Raw genomic sequence first — 20,598 nt, forward strand, 5'->3', positions numbered from 1 at the left:
CATGCATAGCTAGCCCACCTGTCTCGCACATTCCATTTACTCATCTGTGTAACAACACGCATCAATCAATTTGGTAATAACGGCATATTCAGCTGTATCGTAATAGCTGTCATTTTTTACTTCATTGGCAGTGCAACTACGTACAGCAAGGATAACACATACCGTGTAAAATAGAACAGATAATACTGGGCTGAGAGAAAATGCCCCAGTACAAATTGCATGTACTTTTGCACACTTGACATGCAACAAGTATTCTAAGTGTGCAAAGCGGTAATTTTCAATTTGTTTACGTTATGCACTGTGTGTAAGTCTTCAAAGTGAAATTTCTTTCTACGCATCCGTACCAGGAGGAAATCACCACATTTGGACAAGATACACGATTGCTAGACGTTATCTTAAATACGCCTGTTTCCAAGCAGTTTTATTTCGACTTTGGACCCAAAGCCGGTAGAATATATTAACCCGCTTAACTTCGATTATCAAAGTGTTAAATCGAAGCCTAAGCTACAAGTTTACCAGCCACTTTGTGTAACGAAGATGGAGACATGGAAGATTCTTACAACATTTGCCGGTAATATTGATCTCCCTTGTGTTTTTACTTTAAATTTGAAGGGGGTGGGGATCGAGGGGATATTTTGTTGCAAGAGGGCTGCAATTAATATGAGGTTCTGGGGGGGGGGGACTCTTACCTTCAGATCTTGTCAACAAAGTGAAAAATATACACTGGTGACAACCTTTCTTTTGTAGAATGAGAATTAGTCCAAGTTGATATGACTGAGAAACTTGAGGGGCCGAGGGTAGGGATTGGGGGAGGGAATTCGACAATATAATTGTCTCGCATAGTTTAGGAGAAACAAGCTGTCCTCGGAAATGTTCGTGAGAGGAGGGGGGGGGGGGGTGGGCCGATGTGTATTCGACTCCCGAGCTGAACATTTTAATCTCAGGACCGCGAGGACGTCAAAATCAATTTCGGAATTAGGTGGTGATGGGCGCGTTAAGCCAATCGCTAAGGGGCCGATCATATCTGTTGATGCATATCTCTCTCTTTAATATGTAGTTGCCATTGCAGCGTATGTATTCCACGGTGGTGATCCGCCCAGGATAATTCAACCTCGTAACCCGAATGACCCCGAACGGCTACCGAAAGGAGTCACGAAGAAAGTTTTGATCGTGGGTGGCGGACTAGCTGGTCTTTCGGCCGGACTTGAACTGGTGGAGAGAGGGTATGATGTCACAATCCAAGAGAAGAACCAGGTGTTAGGTGGGCGATTGATGACAGAAGAAGTGGAAGTACAGGGACAGACGTTTCATATTGAACATGGTTTTCATGGTAAATATTTTCTCAGTTCCAAATGAACTTCGTAGCTCTTATGATATTGTAATCAAGTGTTACCTCTCGATTTAGCTATAATGAATAGGCTATACCATAAACGTCCCTCTCTTAATGATGGAGTGAAATCGACGCAAGAAATGTCTTCAATGTATTGCTTTCTCAACAGTAATGCTTGTAAGAACGTACTTTGCACTGCATGGTGGCAACAGGTTTATATTTGCGTTAGGCTGTCTGACCATTAGCAGGATAGCCAAGCTTATTTATGTTTTAATGTATTGACTCATGTTGTCGAGTGTTGTCCTTTGATTTCAAAACCATCTGTGACATCCTGGTAGAAGAAAACCAACACACCCCGGTGACGTTACAATATGTGTGCGTGTGTTTTTATCGATGTAAAGATGCGAGTTGCTAAATACGACCATCCTGACGAGATGGGCGAAAGGGGGGGGGGTGGGGGGGGGGTCTACAGCTCCTGAGGGGGGTCTACAGCCGCTGCGTACAGAATCAATGAGGGGTCCAGTATAACTATTGAGGGGCCCGAAAATATGGGATAATGAAAACCTCCATCCTCATATTCATAATATGAAACATTTACCGCTTACATTTAACTCTTATTTTCTTTGTTCCTGTAGGTTGGTTCAACAACTACCATAATATGAAAGATTTACGGAATCGGCTCGGTGTTAATAAATATTTCTATCCATGGGTGGAAAATTATTTTATGTTCCGAGACTACGAAATGGAGGAGGTTCATAGCGTTGGACCATTTCCTTTCAATCTATTGTGTAAGTATATAGTCTATATACTCTGTACCGCCATTCATTATCTGACGTAATATGTATATGATTAGTGATGTAGTTGGCTACTGTCATAAAAGGCAATTGGGAGCTGTATTAGCCAATGATATGCACGAATTTTCTTTCTAGGACGTACATTCAAGTCAACGTTGTCTACTGGATAGGTACTTTGCCATGCGGCCGGCGTGTTCAAGACCTTAGTATAGTTGTACAACAAACCTGCATTAGGTTATCGCGGCATTCGCTTCTGCTGTAAAATATGTTCTTGAGATATACTATAGAAACACACAGAAAGTACCTGCAGCTCCCATTGACCAACATGTACTGGCGAAAAAAAAAGAGTTCGCCGAGGCTAGGGACCTTCCTCGACAAGCAAACAGTAACTTGGCAGAGCCAATTGCATACACTACGGATTCTAATGGAACAAGAACCTCCAAATTCAAATGCCGACTGCCTTTGGCAGGAGCGTGGAGAGCCAGATTGGACCACAGGGAAAATTACGTCACTCCATGGACATGATTGTTCCTGTATGTCCGATTATTTTATTCCAGAGCCTCTCTGAGTTTGTTCTTCACTATGTTAGCAATTTAGATTTTAAATCTCTACTACCCGGGATGTCCTATACGGCAGGCCGTGATTTTCTGTGTTTGCTTTATAAACATTAAATAAACTTCAAAAAAACCCTGAGTACTGCGGTATCAAAGCTATATATAAAGCTACTATAGCCAAACGCTTGAGGTGACAACATTTTATATATTGATTAGATCCAACATTTGGAACATGAGATTATCCAGTGTGTAACATATATATTTCTCCGACTATGTATGCCTAACCAGACTGCATCTGCGTTACAGCATGGAGGTAAAATCTGTTTTTACCTCCATGGTTACAGGGAATTGTTGCAGCCTTTCAGGTCTCGCACCACAGTTCTTAGTGACTTACCTCGTCAGTTTCAAGACCTGCCAAAGCATAGATAAAAGTTTTCAACTGGTATATCCTACCCACCATATGATAGCTGAGACCTTGGCCTATCATGGCACTTGCAAGCTTCCATATCATGGCCGTTTAGATTTTGAGCTAGGAGAGGAGCAAGTTTAGCATACTGAACCCCCCACCCTTCCATCTGCTCGCTCGGAGTAATATCAACATTTAACCAAAGATTTTCTAAAATGGTTTATATCACCTTCGTTCCTCCTTATTTTCACAATATCTGTACTTTAAGTTATGCTCTTTCATATAAAGGCAGAACTAACAATGATGGTAACTGATAATATACTTAAACAAGCTGCATTATACGTTAGGTACTTTTATCTAGGCTTTTCTTCGACAATGGTTAACCTTTCGAGCGGATGTACACTACTCTAATTGTGGTGCGGTACCTTCATATATATGGGTAAACCACTGTTGCATAACATCGAGATAAGACCAACTATTGTTACCAGAACATATAAGTACTGATTCGGAAGATTAGTGATGTAACTGGCTCACGCGGAGCAGACCTTGCCCTTCTCAGCCTAAAACGATGAAACTAATAGCTAAAAGATATCAATAAAAACAAAACAAACGAAAAACAAGGGCAACAACGTCGCAGAAGCTCAGCAAAGCTTCTATATACATTTGAGAAATTTCTTTCGATTGGCAATATTTCTGAGCAGTTTATCCATTTGTTTGTGGACAAAATATAAGACTTCAGCGGATTAACATTTATCATTTCCTTTCCTTCCATTTGCTTTTTTCTTGCCCTATTATCCTTCTTAGCAGACAGAGTTAGAAAGTTGTAAACATTTGTTTTACAAAAGAAGACGTAAAAGATAAATGTATATATTTTCATTGATATATATAGTGTAAAAGTCAGTGGGCCTGATGTTTCGATCCTAGCAGGATCTCCTTCAGAGGCTAAAGCTACTGTAACAGCCTCTGAAGAAGATCCTGCTAGGATCGAAACGTCAGGCTCACATGAAAGACTTTTGTAACATTTTCCCGGAATGGAATGATTTCAAGGGTTGTTAGCCCAAATTACCGTAGGGCATAGGCGTAGGAGGCGGCGGAGGGGGGGGGGGGCTGGGGGCTGCAGCCCCCAACGAAAAATTGTTTTGGAAAATTCAGGCAATATGCTGGGAATTTTCGGGCACCTATACTGAAAGAAAAATAATTTGCAATGTGTTTTTCAATGGTTAAACTTATATTATTATGATCATTATTATTGTAACGACTTCCCCAATAATTATAACCAATATGGAACGGTAATAACACGGAAAATGATTGTATGTTATTGGCATGCGATGTCATAACCGATGCATGCCTATACGATATGCACATTAACATGTCCGCGCGAAAAAAATTGGTTATAATTTTCGGGCAAGTCGTTACAGCCCCCCCCCTCCCCTCCCCAATCGAATTGGGCTTCTACGCCTTTGCTGTAGGGTGTATACCAACCGCCCCTTGTTAGTCCCCGAAACATTTCCCCGAGATTGTCGTATTCCGGAAAATTCCTTCAAAGTGGAAACACTGTCACGAACTTATTTTATGCACTGAATAGATCGTTGTACTTATTACTAGGGATAAACTATGCCCCATTGCAAAAATAAGGAAACAACAGTTTATGCACTTCGTGACTTTTCATTCATCATGCAATAATTAGAACGAAAACGTAAAAAAAAAAAAAAATTTGTTTGAAAAACAAATTTCATGATCATTTTAGATGATCTGTAGTCTACATTTCATCACAAATGAAAACTCTACATAAGGCCCTGTTTTGGGCACTCACTCGACGACAAAATATTTTTCCTAAACAACTTTGGTTCGACACCATTCGAACGTGATATACACAACATTTCAGCAAATTTGGACAGACGCTGTATAGGAGTAGCATTTTTTACGTTTCCATGAAATGACCTCTCGTGACTTCAAATGATTCTCAAATTTTAATTTATTTGCGCATGTATGAAAACTTAACTCTCACAAAACACTTACGAAATTTAAGCCAAATCGAATGAAAAAATTGACGAAATGGAAACACGGGAAACACGGTGGCAAAAAGTAAGACAATTTTGGCACGATCGCCCAGTTGAAAGGTTTCAACTGAGCCAGCTAAAGGTTATTATCTGATCTACAAATAGAGAGAGAGAGATAAAGATACGTAAACGAATGAAAAGATAGCTCAGTCGTTCCCACTGTACCTGTTGGGCAAATATCTGATTTGTGACGTCACGATTAATATACTAGATAACTTCCTGCCAGAACGTCTTTCATCACATTAGTAAACAAACATACTTCTCCTTTCTAAATGTTTGCTTCGATCGTATGGAAAGCCGTTTTAACATTTAATAAGGAATTTCAGATATCTCGAAATAATTTCAGATATCTCAAATTAAATTACAGATATCTCCAATTTATTTAAGATATCTAAAAATAATTGCAGATATCTTAAAATCAATTTCAGATATCTCGAAATACCAGGGAATTTCAGATATCTGAAATTGAATTCGAGATATCTCGAATTCAATTTCAGATATCTCGAATTCAATTTCAGATATCTGAAATAGAATTTTGGATATCTCGAATTCAATTTCAGATATCTCGAATTCAATTTCAGATATCTGAAATAAAATTTCAGATATCTCGAATTCATTTTCAGATATCTCGAATTCAATTTCAGATATCTGAAATAGAATTTTAGATATCTCGAATTCAATTTCAGATATCTCAAATTCAATTACAGATTTCTGAAATTTCCCGATTAAATGTTAAAATGGCTTTCCATACGTGCCATTTAACATTTAATCGGGAATTTATGCATATGCATTTCAGATATCTCGAATTCAATTGCAGATATCTCGAATTCAATTTCAGATATCTCGAATTAGAATTGCAGATATCTTGAATTCAATTTCAGATATCTCGAATTCAATTTCAGATATCTCGAATTCAATTTCAGATATCTGAAATAGAATTTCAGATATCTCGAATTCAATTTCGGATATCTCGAATTCAATTTCAGATATCTCGAATTCAATTTCAGATATCTGAAATAGAATTTTGGATATCTCGAATTCAATTTCAGATATCTCGAATTCAATTTCAGATATCTGAAATAAAATTTCAGATATCTCGAATTCATTTTCAGATATCTCGAATTCAATTTCAGATATCTGAAATAGAATTTTAGATATCTCGAATTCAATTTCAGATATCTCAAATTCAATTACAGATTTCTGAAATTTCCCGATTAAATGTTAAAATGGCTTTCCATACGTGCCATTTAACATTTAATCGGGAATTTATGCATATGCATTTCAGATATCTCGAATTCAATTTCAGATATCTCGAATTCAATTTCAGATATCTCGAATTAGAATTGCAGATATCTTGAATTCAATTTCAGATATCTCGAATTCAATTTCAGATATCTCGAATTCAATTTCAGATATCTGAAATAGAATTTCAGATATCTCGAATTCAATTTCGGATATCTCGAATTCAATTTCAGATATCTTGAATTGAATTTCAGATATCTGAATTAGAATTTCAGATATCTCGAAATCTATTTTAGATATCTCGAATTCAATTTCAGATATCTCGAATTCAATTTCAGATATCTGAATTAGAATTTCAGATATCTCGAAATGTATTTTAGATATCTCGAATTCAATTTCAGATATCTTAAATAAGAAACAATTTCAGATATCTAAAATTCCCGATTAAATGTTAAAATGGCTTTCCATACGATCGAGCAAATAAGCTTGTACGAAATACCCCAGCTGTGATGTTTAGAACAAACATCCATACCGGTTATTTTTATCATGGAATGTCTGGAACAGCACTATTTCACTTAGACGTGTATGTAATCAGTATGTATTCAGTAGCAATATCTTATCCATGCAGGGTAGAAAATGCGATTACAAAAACAAATACCTCAGCTCTGTATCAGTACGATATATATAGACTTTAAACCCTAGTTAGGCCTATGCATTAAATCACGACTGCCCAACAGTATCTCATTGATACAATATTTGTGTTGTAAAATAGCACACGATCATGAAGATGTACTTTGTAGAAAAATATCAGACAATATAACATCGCCTTTGTTTACCCAAGACATTGATTGGACGCATGCGCGGACAGATGTGTTGGCCATTCCGCACGTCCGTAACTATTCATAAGACTGTGTGCTGGACAAAACGTGTTTTATCCAATTGCTGACGTATGGCTGCCACCATTATCATTGATATTACTTTATGCCGCCCCATCCCCTTTCTAACTCTTTCTCACTCTCAAGTAACGTTTCTGTGGCAGACCAAGCCATTCAAAGGACATATTTCACGTATACCCCAAGTCAATAGTTCAGCTATAAATGTCCACTGTGTAGCCTACATAGCCTGTGCTAGATTCTAAAATGCCCAGAGTCAGAGTACAAGTCCACAAGGGAGAGTTTGAATATACATCAGTCAACCTGGCTAGAATTCGACTCGGAGAATGAACACGCCGACTCACAATAAGTCTGACTCAAGCAGTTTTGGCAAGCTGTCAGTGTACACTCTGTTGATGCGTTTTAAAAATGATCGTTATTCAGTGTAAGTTCTTGTTTAAAAGCTTGTTTCTGTTGCTGTAAAATTGCAAGGTTCATTGAAATTCTGTTTCTGTGGCCTGGCCTTTTACTTAATCAGCGGTCACTGCACCCGGAGTAAACTCGCGTCCCATGAATGGTAGAAAATAGTGAGCCAACACATATAGTTACCCTGCTAGGTGATAACATTAGACAAGCATAATTAACATGATTTGAGTATACTATAACTGTGGGTTAATTCCATGTTATAAGTCACACATATTTGGTTGTACAATCGAACATTTCTTCTTGTTCTCTTCAGATTTGGCCGTTAAGAGTCCAAACATCTCACTTCTCAAGTTAATGCTGAATCCACTGTTCGCTAGCTGTACTATGTTCTACAACCACGATACCTTCTACGAACGCTACGAAAATATGACATTTGGTTCGTTTGTGTCCTTTTTAGTTTATTATTGTATTTTCACCTTTTTTTTATTTTCTCATTGTATGACGTAAACAATTTAAATATTAAACGAAAACAACCATTCGAAAAGTAGATTCTAAGTACTAGATAATTACAATTGCTTACGTGAATTGCTGTACGCCAATACATGTGGTCAAAGTCTTGAGTGAAAAGTTGTACGTTTACCAAAAAAATAATATAATCATACAAAAAAGTAATAATAATTACACCACAGCAATCGGCGGCGAAGCCGAGGCCACATGGTCGGAAAACTCCTCTGCCCCAATATTGTGAAACAGTTTGTCTCAACGTTTTTGTTAACTTTGTGGTTTGCCCTTGTACCCAGAGTTTCTGACCCCCCTCCCCCATCCCACCTCATCCAGATTCAACCTCTTCCGCCGCTACTGAAACAGACATTGCTATTATTCTTTATGGTCTTATGACGAAAGAAGTCTAAATATACAGTAACCTCTAATATATTATCAGCAGATTTTGTTTCCTGTTTGAATTCTTTTACATGTTCTTTTACATAATACATCAGAAAGACAAACATATTGCTCTTTTACAATTTTTCCAGTAGGCTGATTCTTGTTTATTGTCCAATGTCTGGACTTTAATACATTTGACGAACTTAACTGATGGACAATATAAACTTTCATATTTTGTTATATAGCCAGATATGCAGTGGCCTAAAAACAAATATCGTTATTGCAGTGTATTAGCAGTAAATATTTATAGGAAGTGCGTATCACGTACGATTGCTAGCTTAGCTTCATTACATGCTGTTCGTGCAACAACTTAGGACGAATCATAGAAAGGATGAGAACGAACGTTGTCGACGTTGTTGTGCATACGGTTCGTGATATTCCATAGAGTGCGGTTAGGTAGGCCATATGTATTTCATTACGCAGTGGCCAACTGTAGGCTTGTAATAGGCTATAGGCTAAAGTTAGCTAATTGCATCTGCCAAACTAAGTAAGAAATTGAATCAGTAGGCGTGAATGTTACTACAATTATAATCGAGTTAACGGAGCTGACAGTATTCAAGATCAAAAGAGCACTGACAAAATACCATGCTAAAAAAACGACAGTTTTGAAACATTTTTTTCGACACTGAAAGGGGGGAGCAGTCGCTCCCCTGCTCCCCCCCCCCTGGCTACGTCCCATACCTCTATTCAAGTTGTTTGCATAAACGACTACGTTCTGTCGTCCATCTAACAGCATACGTTCTCTTGGCTCCTTGTAATGCCAGGATAGGTATATATATATATATATATATATATATATATATATATATATATATATATATATATATATATATATATATATATATCTTAGTTGGTTGGTTGGTTTGCGTCTATCTTGGCGCAGAGTGCTCTATGTCCGGTGGACAAAGCGAAATATATGTTGAGACTAGTGGAACACTAGTTTAGTTGTTACTCAGAGTTTCACGCGTTGAGCGATCATCAGACAACTGATGTCTGATGATCGCTCAACGCGTGAATTTCTGAGTAACAACTATATAAACAGGAAACTTCTATAGATCAATCAATGTTTGATTCTTATCATTATTCATGTATACGTCCCTTTAGTATGTTATAATTATTCATGAATGCATGTCATTATCTTGCTATCGTTCATTTAACATTCTTGGTATATAATTATTTTGCTTTGGAAATCATCATGATAAGACAAAGGATGTGATGATATATGAATACTGCAGTACGACTACATGGCAAGCCATTTACCACTCTATACTGTACTCTCGTAATGTGCTTCAAAGCACTCATAATGACAGTATGAACAGTTCCTTATACCTTTTTTGCTGATAGAAACAAATATGCTATTCCATACTGCTCATTCTGTCAGTACAGGTGCATTGAACCATGGCATAAAAGTACATTCTATTGGTCAGTTAGTGCATTTCCATGACTAAAAGGTCATACTTCGTTCGCATATATCCTTTACAAATGAGACCATTTCCTATATGGATATGTCCATAGGAAATGGTCTCGTTTGTAAATGGTTATATAACTATCACAGATGAGGATAATGATTGAATGTACTTCCTTCATTTTTCGTCTGCGGGATTACATTATTTTGTGCGTAACTCTACTTTCTGCTAGCTCCGTAACACAGATTTGCATTCAACAACCTTTATTTTAGATATAATATATACATAATAGCTAATATCAGTTATAGCCTATATGGCAAATAAAATTTCACAATATATTTCTAATTTTTCTCTTTTCTTACGTTTCCATGCAAAACAGCTGAATTTGAGGATTATTATGGGATAGATAAAGCTTTTAGTGATGTACTCCTGAAGCCTGCGTTGTCAGCTACATTTAATGAGCCTGAGGTATTCAGTGCTGCTGAGATGCTCATGTTCTCTCATTTTTATTTCACCGGAGATGATAAGGTAAGGTCTGTTGAACAGTCGAGGATTTAAAGAAAAAATTACTTCTTGAGTAAACTTGATTTATTTCACTGTAAAGAGACTATAGGGTATATATGCATACTCTCCTTGGTACAAGCTATCATTTGTCTCTGATTCATGCCCCCTAGTACCTACATCAGTCGGGGGATTTAAGATTGGTGAACGCTACTGGCCGCATGTAGTGGTATATGTAAATGTTGCCCCCATGCACAAACACTGCAGTTGATCCATTCACCGTTGTAGTTGCAGAGCTGCTTATTTGGCCTTCCATAGAAAAGTTATTTTTATGTTTTCGGGTGTTGAAAGCCTACAAGCCAACACAGTCTTTACGAGTCAGTATATATCACCATCTACGACCTACGATTATATGATTTTGAGTATTTTTAGTGTGTTTCGATGGCGATCAGACTGAATCATTCTACAGTTAGTTTGTTTCCTTGTTTTTCGTGTTTTTTTTTTGTGACGAACGGTTTAAATATCTCTGTAAATACAAGTTGTGTTATTACTTTACTACGGACTTTCGTCAGTGTGTGTTATTACGGATTTTCGTCATCGTCTTCAGCAAAGTTTAGTCGGCTCTTCAGCTCCGTGCCTGGACATTACAAACGTTAAATGGGTTAAGTTTCCAAATACATTTTTTGGGGTCGGGGGGGGGGTCGAAAATAATAATAGAGTTTGATGGATTATGAGATATCCATGTTTTTTAATGTCATCATTTAATCAAACTGAAAATGTTGGTGCATGGCAAAGAAAATTCCAAATGTGCTTTGATGGTCCCTTTCCCAATTTTTCCTTCTCTTTTTCCTAATTGGCTTTTTTTTTAAAGGCTGACAGACGTGAAGTTACAATTGTAGATTATGGAACTGCACTAATAAACCCCTGGGCTGACAGGATTACTCAACTTGGCGGCAAGTAAGTGGCATTTCAACCATTCACGATTGAACAATATATTTAGATGTATAAGAATTTCACGAGCTTCATTCACTGGGATACTGTTTCCATTCCTTCGCTATCTTGGTAAACAGCCGCATACAAATGCGGAATATAATTCAAGGGATTATAGCTGGCTCATTTTGTGTGTGGTTGGAAGTGAACCGCCGATCGACTTATAATCTACATGCGTATTTTTACAATCCCGTATAACCAACACCCCTATATCAACAAATGGACCAGTCCCACGTTCCTCTCATCTCCAAATTATTACATCATCAGGGTCAAAGGTTATATATGTTTCTACCACTGAAACATTGACCTCTACCCATTGAACAAAGATATCCCCTTTTGTTTTAATCAGTCACTTACATCTTAAAGCTGCAGTAGAGAGCACAATATATTTGATAGCAACCAGTAACAAGCATTTGTTGTGTCTTTGTTTGTTAAACCTGTTTTCATCAATTTTGGAACATTACAGGAAGGTTCGCGGTTCTGTCCCAATAAGAATACGTTTCTTACCCAGTGTGTATAGTCAGATAAATTGTCATCACAGTGCTCCCGACACCCCGGGCATGGACTATGTCTACTTGTCACAGCAATGGGCGTGGTGCTGACACCGGTCTGTCCTTCCTCTCCCGCCACCCCCGCCCTCCATCTCAAACGTCACATTACTGTGCCCATTTTTATGTATATTTATGTTTTTATGTTCTTTATTGTGGTTTTTAACCCTGTCTTATATATCATATTTTACTTTTATTGCTATTACTTTTTAGGTTTTCTTAAGTTTGGTAATTTTATATTCCATGTATTAGTTCTTTTGTACAATGTTCTTGAGCATGTTTTATTTCATGATAACAGCACTTTAATATTTGGTATTTATTATTAATGTCGACCTAGGTCCCTGGAACACCTCGTCCGGCAAGTTAACGTGGAATAGTTGCTGTCTTTTTCAATTTCCAAGATTTGCAATACTCTCAGGCCAAATCCGCCCCTGATCTCAGTGACACCATGCATGTCAGTGAATAATATTCTCTGTCTCACACAATCCTAATCAGAGGCTTAAATTTAATAAATGCAGCTTGTTTAAAATGGAATCCCTTTTCTATCTTGCATTTGCCACTTCTCTTTCCTCCTCGGGTTTCCTCCGTGTGTTCAGTGTAGTACTGTATATCACATGTATATGTTTGTATGTATGTATTTTAGATCCTCCTGCAAGCAGGAACTCGCGAAGAAGCCATCATTGGCTTATCAAAGCCGAAAGCTAACCGAAGTCAGTCTCTTAGATTCATATTAACGTCCATGATTACTTTACTACTGGTTCACTATTCAACTTCACTATACTCCCATGTTTGACATGAATATTCAACGATTTCCTTTTCGTTTCCCAACAAAGGCTTCAAGTCAACACACCGGTGGGCGATCTCAAAATTGACCCTGATAACGGCAGATTGACACACGTCATCGATGACGAAACCAATCAGTATGATCACGTGATCCTAGCGACCGATTTACCAGCAACTAAGAAGATTCTCGAGTCTACCATAAAAAGCAACTACGAAATGAGCCCGAAAATTGCCGAGATCTATACCAATCTCAAGGCGAATGTCGATAAAATCCCAATAGCGCCTCCATACAAAGTGATTCGTGTATGGTTTGACAAAAAGATGACAAACAGCCCAAATTTTAACGTTGTGCAAACACCTCAACACCATCCGATTAATCTCATAGCTCAGTATCATTTACTGGAGAAAGAATACATGGACTGGTCGGAGAAAACTGGCGGATCAGTTGTTGAATTCCATGCCTATGTTTGGCAACATGGAAACGTATCTGACGATAAAGTTTGGGATGTCATCGCTCCAGCTGTAAAGGAAATTTATCCAGAAATAATAGAACGAGAATTTAAGATCCTTTATTATCATGTATATTCTTATCAAAATTTCGCATCTTTTAGTAGCGGGATAGAGAAATATCGCCCAACATCCGGGTATCCACAGGAATGCGGCATTCCGAATCTAAGCTTCGCCGGTGATTGGTTACATACAGATTACCCGTCTGCTCTCATGGAGAGGGCGGTGTCAACAGGTAGAGAAGCAGCCAATCACATCCTCCTTAAAGATCACGTGAGGCAGGTTTCACTCACTGTCACTGGGTCACATGGTCCTGGCATTATATGAGTTTTACTCATTAACGCTGTAGATGCAATATAATGTAACGTTGTCGAAAAGTGCAACATGTCGGAGATGTCGAAACCGTATAATCGTGAAACACGATATTAAGCTGTCTCACGGTGTAACGTAGTGGTTTCTATACTGGTTTATTATATCGTCTAATATTATCAACGTGCAGAACATGAATTAGAAAGAAAATGCCAGAGATAAATTGAGGATTTGGTACGGATCCATCACTCCCGTACAGCGCGTCGTCCATGGTATTAAATCAATGTCAATACAGTCCACAGAAGTCCATAAAACATTCAGTCTGATAATGTTTGAGCAAGTTTGGACTGAAAGGCAATTTTCCAAGCGGTTCTCTCATTTAAGTTCTGGTATAGCTCCCCAATTAACGGAAGGCGCGTGCGACTGGTTTTTAGGCGTTTTTGTTTTCTTTAGAAGTTTTTGTACAGCTCGTTTGAATTCAGCTCCAACTACATTGGTCACTGTTTTGAAAACATCAGAAAGGCTGGTGGAAAATAGAATGAGAAAAGGGCAAAGTGTGTGGTTTGTTGTGGCCTAGTTAAATAAATTGTTGAGAAGCAAAGGCCGCCGGGTTTATATGCCAACTTAAAGATATGTACATTATCAAGAATTTTGGGGGACGATATATACATAGTTAAAGGCATTGAAGACTCGCCCCAAACTTGTCGGTACAAAATGCAGACAGTAATTAAACGTGATACCATGTTATCTTTGATCTAGACCTGAGATGTCCACCGCTGCTATGTACACTGTGTTGTGGGTATTGACCGTAGCTGTATGTATTGACTGTACACTAGTGTCTAATTACCGACGGTAGCAAGCTGTGTGTGTATTTTCTGGGATCGATGGTGGTGTCCAACACTTCTGTTACACCTCATTCGAAACTAGGTCAGATTACCGGCATGAGACGTTTCTTTGTGCACGAGTCTTCACGCCCATTTAAGGGAACACAAGGGGACTATCAGCTACGGCTTACATATGACAGAGATCTTTGTGTCATAACAACTCCTCAAGCAGCTCCGAAACATCTTTCCATTAATGAGAACTTACCCCAGTTTGAAAGTCGTGTCTGGGAGTCGTCATTTTGTAAATCTGTGATGTTACAGCGCCATTAGGATCTGAACGTTTTTACTTCATCTGTACTTTTCTTAACATATTTTGCACTGTTGGCACTGAAACCATAACAATCATTATGTCATGTGACGAGCTTGAATATTTTAGATTCAGCATCTCCAATGCAGAAAATAGATACAGTGTGATAAAGAAAGAGAAACATGAAAAACTTGAAGCACATGTTGTTCGATGATTTCATATTTTAGACTTGTTCAAGTCTTCCGTCGTCGGTGTTATTTGTGAAGAAATGTTAAATGTGTGATATTTCCCAAAATGGAATTTACGACTTTTCTTAGCTCTTTGGGAATGTTTATTCAGGATATCTAATTTTCTCTATCACAAACACCAATAATTATGTTTGGGTTTGTGTCTTTACGCGTAAATAGGAAAGATTGACTGGGCGGACAGCTTTATTATTATGAGTTTTAAATATTATTTATTATTATTTATTATTATTTTGTTAACATATGGATTTTTGGATTTTGCAAATATTCGTGATTTATTTCAACATCTTTGAATGCTATTTTTATGGAAAGCTTATATGAAGAAGACTTAAAAAAGGGGGTATTCCAACTAATTATTTTCATTTAATCCTGGAAATTGTTAGTCAACTTCACTTACCACAAAATGTTAATGGTGGCTTGATATGTAATTGCATGAGTGGGCATAATCATTACTCGGTGGACAATGGGCGAACTCAAGTAACTTACCCACCCAGTTAGTGTTTTAGTACTTTCCTAGAGCGACATACAGACCCCCCCCCCCTCCCCGCTTCAACCCCAATCAATGGTGTCAGGTTTACTATTTTGGTTTAGTAAGCAGTCGAGTCAGACTGAACCAGCACATTTTCTACCACATCACATAAAATTCTACCACATTATACCGGGTTTGGTGGAGGCCACAGGTCATTTAGGGCCACTATGGGTCAAATTGTGAAAACCTTGTCAACACGATATCTCAAGGCAGGAAGCTTGGATCAATCTAGTATTTCGTTTGAAGAAATACCACAATAAGTAAAAGAAGCCTATTGTTTTTTTGTGGAGGTCAAAGGACATTTGGAGTCACCAGAGGCCAAATTGTGAAAACGTGCTTTATAATCTACTGTGTGTCCCACCGACCAGCCTATTCGACAACATGCGTTACGCCTCATTGGAATAAGAGAGGTTGTTGGCAATTGGAAACTAGCTTATGGGCAACTGTAGATTTTATTAGCGAACCAGGCGAACCGACCCAAGTTCCGTCAATTAGCCGTGTCGCAAACGCATACGTCGTTGCATTACATATTTGTGATTTTTGTACCTATAAGACGTTAATCGGAATGAACGATACCGTTGTGAATCATAGACCTGTATTAATCTTTGTTTCCGTTGTGGAAGCTTTCCTTCGTATTTCGCAACTGTCGATATTCAGTGCCAAATAAAAACTTCAGGTTTGGATTTAGTTACGTTGGGAAATGACCAGGCGCCATTTACGAAAATTAACTGTTGCCTATAGTTAGATTATTTATCAATGACTATCATCTCAACGCGAATTGACTGTGTAAACTGGATCGCTGTACGGGCAGTTTTCACGTGCGGAGATTGTTCATAAACTTCACGGAGCATATAAAACATACAGAGAAACATAATTTAAAATCTAATTAACAATTTATTACAGGTAACGGCTTAAGCTTACAAACTACGTAATGGGTTTTCAAGGCATTCGTAAATATGTTGGGCTCAAATCTGAATTTCTCAACCAATTAAAAAAGAAATTAAACATCAATATCACCATGGCTTGGTTATGCGCAGGCAACTCCTACACAGAAGAGTATAGTACTAGCCGCCGTGGTATAGACTACTAGTACTTACAATGAACATTCGTCATCCCTATCTGAGTAGGGTAAAATCGTGTTCGTTAACACAAAAACGTGAAGGAAAAATGTTTCGTGTCACAATACCAATACCAACATCTCCTAAATGGTTTCTTAGGGCATATCATACATGTCATCAGTCATAATTCGCAAAATATACAACAATTTAAAGGGTTTTGAAACAAGTTTGCTGTTATTGCTGATAGGTTTTTGCAACGATTTTTCACTCCACCCAGTTGCGAGTTGAAGATAGATGCTCTTTCAATATTCAAGATTTCCATTGCGTAAAAGAAATTTTTAGTCACGGTCGCCAATAGCGAGTAGTTTTAAAATATGTTTCGAGGCCTGAAAACCTTTAAACCATGATTTTTCTTGGTAGAAATCACGGATACTTTTCATACATGGTACATGGATTTGCCATATTCAGTACAAGAAGCCTGTTGCTTGTGAGGTCAAATCTCATTTGGGGTCACCAGCAGTGAAACTCAGAAAACCACTTTTACATGATATCTAACGATGGGAATGGTGGATACTTCTCATATATACATGGTGTGAGGATGCATCACATTCAGTGAAATACCCCTATTGTTTTTGGTGGAGGTGTATATTGCCACGACTGACCTGTGTTCACCATGCCATCGTGTAATTGTAAATCAAAACAGCGGTTCGGGCCATTTGTGACAGCTATTTCTGCATAGTTATAGAAGCAGAAGCCTAGTGCAATGACTTCATCCAAACCTCAATGCAGTTAGTTCCAGTCATGGCAACAACAAAAAAACAAGAGATAGACCTACCACCCAGAGCACTATAGGCTCCGCTGCACTGTTCAAATATCTTAAACATGTACGGCATAGTTTATGTATATATCATGCAGCCTCACTGTTTTTTCTTCTTCATTGTTTTAAATTTAAAAAAAGAAATTATTTGACATCTTATGGAAGCAGTAAACTGGATCTACGACATTACTTTTAATACAGAGCATATAAACACAAAGTTCTACATTTGAAATGGAAAGCAAAACAAATCTGGCACATCTTTTGTTTTGTTAAAACTTTACCAGACTTATAGCTACTTGGATAGTGAAGTTTCGAAAATAGATAGCAATGCGTTAATAATAAAATAAACAGAAAGTATAAAGATTATTAAACGATTGAAACAATTAGTGCATCTTTTTAACGAGTAACAAATACGCGTAAAACAAATTTAAAAATGAAAATGAGTTAACAAAAAATTCATCACCTCTATTCGCGTTATATACAATGATTAATATGCTTATCCTGTAAGGTTATATCATACCGCAGATATGCTTTAGAAAAGTTAGATGAAACGTTTAATATTGTGAACCCACATACTTAATATTTGAGTAACCATATGTAGTGGTTAAAACTGGTATATGAAATATTGGGAAAAAATCAGTTATGACTACCCCATACAGAGCAAATTAATGGAAAAATGACAAAATTGAGACCATTGTCAGTCACTGCATGTAAAATATAACAATAAGTATATAAAACATACCAAATAGGCCTAAGTTTAGAATGAACGATTACTTGACCGTTTTGTTTTTAATTTAATGTTTTATTTCTTTTATTTCTTCTTCCTTGCTTTCTTTCTTTGATATTTTGATATTTTGACGTTTTACATTATTTTATTTCAAATATTCAGAGGTCAAATTAGACCTGTTTCCATTTTATATAGTAAGAGATCTACTCTTCATCCTTTCCTTTCTTTTGTTATTGTTATTTTGTTCTGCATTTGCCTTCGTTAACGTCCTTCTTGTTAGTTTGTTTCTTATTTCAGTTTATTTAAGGTGTTTTGAGATTTTTTTTTTCCATCTTAATGGTAAAAGGTCTTTACCGTTATCTTTTTGTAGTTGTTGTAACTATTATTTTTTTTCTTTTCTTTTTATTATAGTCAATACCGCATGTCTTGTAAGACAACCTCTCTTTTACAGAGACAGTCGAGTCCATTTAATAACTAATGCGATACAATTCACGGAAATTTAGTTTCTGGTGCTATCTTAAAATATCTTTTTACAGCACATATGCCTTTATATATGTTGTATAATGAGGCCGTAATTAATGTATGCATGTAAACATGCTTTCAAGAGTATAGTAAAGATTGTAGCAACCCAGTATCTATGTTGATTGTACAACGACTGGCTTATATTAGGCTACACAGAATATTCGGAGACCTGGAGCTCTGGAACCGTATCCATTGCCGTCTGTTTCAACTACAAGGATAGATATGTGGTTGGCATTCTCTAGGACAAAAATACCACCAGGATTTATCAATTCTGACTCACCGAATCTTCCTAAGAAAAATCCTGAAGAATTATACATTAAAACTGCCCCCTTGGTCTTTTCACGGGAACCACTGACTTTGGAAGCGCTACCCTTGAAATTGTTGAATGATTCGGTATAACAAACCGAGGCATAAATATTGTCATCAGAGTCAACCGCCACACCAAACGGTCTAGCTGTATGCTTTGAAACTTTGGTTGTTATGAACTGTTCCACTTTTGACTGGGCAAGATTGATGATTTTGAGACAACAATTTGCCTGATCTGCTACGATAAGCTTATCTTCAGCACTGTTAAGAGCAATACAAGCCAGGGATGGTGCTTCGGTAGGTTTCTTACCCCCACCCTCCACCCGTATGGTGCGTAATGGCTTCTGAAATTCATCGAACACACTAATAGCATTGCTTAATTTGTTTGCTACGTAAATTAACTTTTTCTTATCTACTGATATGCCTAGAGGTTGATCTAGATTCCCATCACCAAAGGAACACACATATCTATCATTCTCATATAATCGTACGCTGTTACTATTTGTATCAGTTACGTAAACAGTGTTACCTGCTGCACGGAAGATGCCACATGGACTCAAATCTTTACCAGCGCAGCCCACTTTTATGTTGCCACTCACGGGGCTTTTGTCATATCCTAGCCAATCCAGATAAAGGTAATTGCCATTCGATGAGTCGGTTACAAATATGGAGTCGCCATCACTAACAACATCTTTCGGTTGTTTCATACAACCTCTTATCACAGAAAGAATGCGGCCTTTTGGATGTACCACTACCTGTAAAGGAGATTTATTAATCCCCTGCCCATCCAAGAAAGCTTCTACCACGTAGACGCCGCATCTGTCCGGGATAAAACTGAGTTCAAATTTCTCATCAGCTTTTTCTGGAACCACATCCCATTTCTTCTTGTCGTAATAACTAATGGTCGCATTTAGCCGTTTGGAATCGATTCCTCTGATGGGCTTCCCTTTTGAATCACAAATCTGAATCGAACAGGTGATGGTGACGTCACAGACGTGCTCGTGACTCTTCCCGGAAAGTTCGATAGAGCTTGCATTAAGATCGGGAGATCCATCGTCTTCGAGTTTTAATCCTTCCTTAAAGGACTCCACCATTCCGTTGACCATGAAATTCGTTGGGAGGTTTGATACACCACCGGCAGGTATCTCCTGCTCCTGTCGACATGTCGGACAAATAAGTTGACCTTTTTTTGCTGCCCACAATGCAATGCATTCTTCGCAGACGACATGTTGACAAGGGAGAGTCTTAGCTTGTTCGAAGAGCTCGAAACATATGGGGCAAGATAAAGAATTCTTCATTCCCTCCATGGTGACCCTGTTGGTATTAATCTGAAATAAATAGATAAACTATATATCTAATATATATAATATATATATATATATATATATATATATATATATATATATATATATATATATATATATATAATATAAAAAGCCTCATACATTGTCCCCGTTCTGGCGAAGTGACGAATGTTCAAAATGTGAGTTTTGAGAAAACGTTCTCTAAAGATTTCTAACAAAGTAGTAATTTTTGTGTAAACATATTCGTCGTTATGTCATGTCATTTTCAGTTAAATTTAGACATTCGTCA

At 37.6% G+C, this 20,598-nt stretch overlaps 2 protein-coding genes across 4 annotated transcripts in view; one reads left to right on the top strand and one right to left on the bottom strand.

Moving 5' to 3' along the window:
• LOC139980523 (carotenoid phi-ring synthase-like) lies at positions 1-17,455 on the top strand. Its single transcript, XM_071992219.1, has 7 exons — positions 1-571; positions 1,058-1,330; positions 1,966-2,118; positions 7,998-8,120; positions 10,412-10,560; positions 11,405-11,490; positions 12,905-17,455. The coding sequence occupies exons 1-7, from the start codon at positions 538-540 to the stop codon at positions 13,686-13,688; spliced, it is 1,602 nt and encodes a 533-aa protein (XP_071848320.1). The 5' UTR covers positions 1-537; the 3' UTR covers positions 13,689-17,455.
• LOC139980524 (uncharacterized) overlaps positions 16,450-20,598 on the bottom strand; it is a 13,061-nt gene continuing 8,912 nt past the window's right edge. For 2 of the 3 annotated variants that reach the window (XM_071992221.1, XM_071992220.1), the window contains exon 2: positions 16,450-20,333. In XM_071992221.1, the coding sequence (XP_071848322.1) occupies positions 18,843-20,312 (1,470 nt within the window). In that variant the 5' untranslated portion in view covers positions 20,313-20,333 and the 3' untranslated portion in view covers positions 16,450-18,842. Of the gene's footprint in view, positions 20,352-20,598 lie in introns of all 3 variants that reach the window. The other variant, XM_071992222.1, reaches the window with a different exon arrangement.

Source organism: Apostichopus japonicus, chromosome 15 (assembly GCF_037975245.1).
Source record: "Apostichopus japonicus isolate 1M-3 chromosome 15, ASM3797524v1, whole genome shotgun sequence".
NCBI lineage: Eukaryota > Metazoa > Echinodermata > Holothuroidea > Aspidochirotida > Stichopodidae > Apostichopus > Apostichopus japonicus.

Coding starts and splice junctions, on each gene's coding strand:
- LOC139980523 (XM_071992219.1), top strand. CDS start 538: ATGGAGACATGGAAGATTCTTACAACATTTGCCG. Junction 1,331..1,965: donor TATTGAACATGGTTTTCATG/GTAAATATTTTC, acceptor TTGTTCCTGTAG/GTTGGTTCAACAACTACCAT. Junction 2,119..7,997: donor ATTTCCTTTCAATCTATTGT/GTAAGTATATAG, acceptor TGTTCTCTTCAG/ATTTGGCCGTTAAGAGTCCA.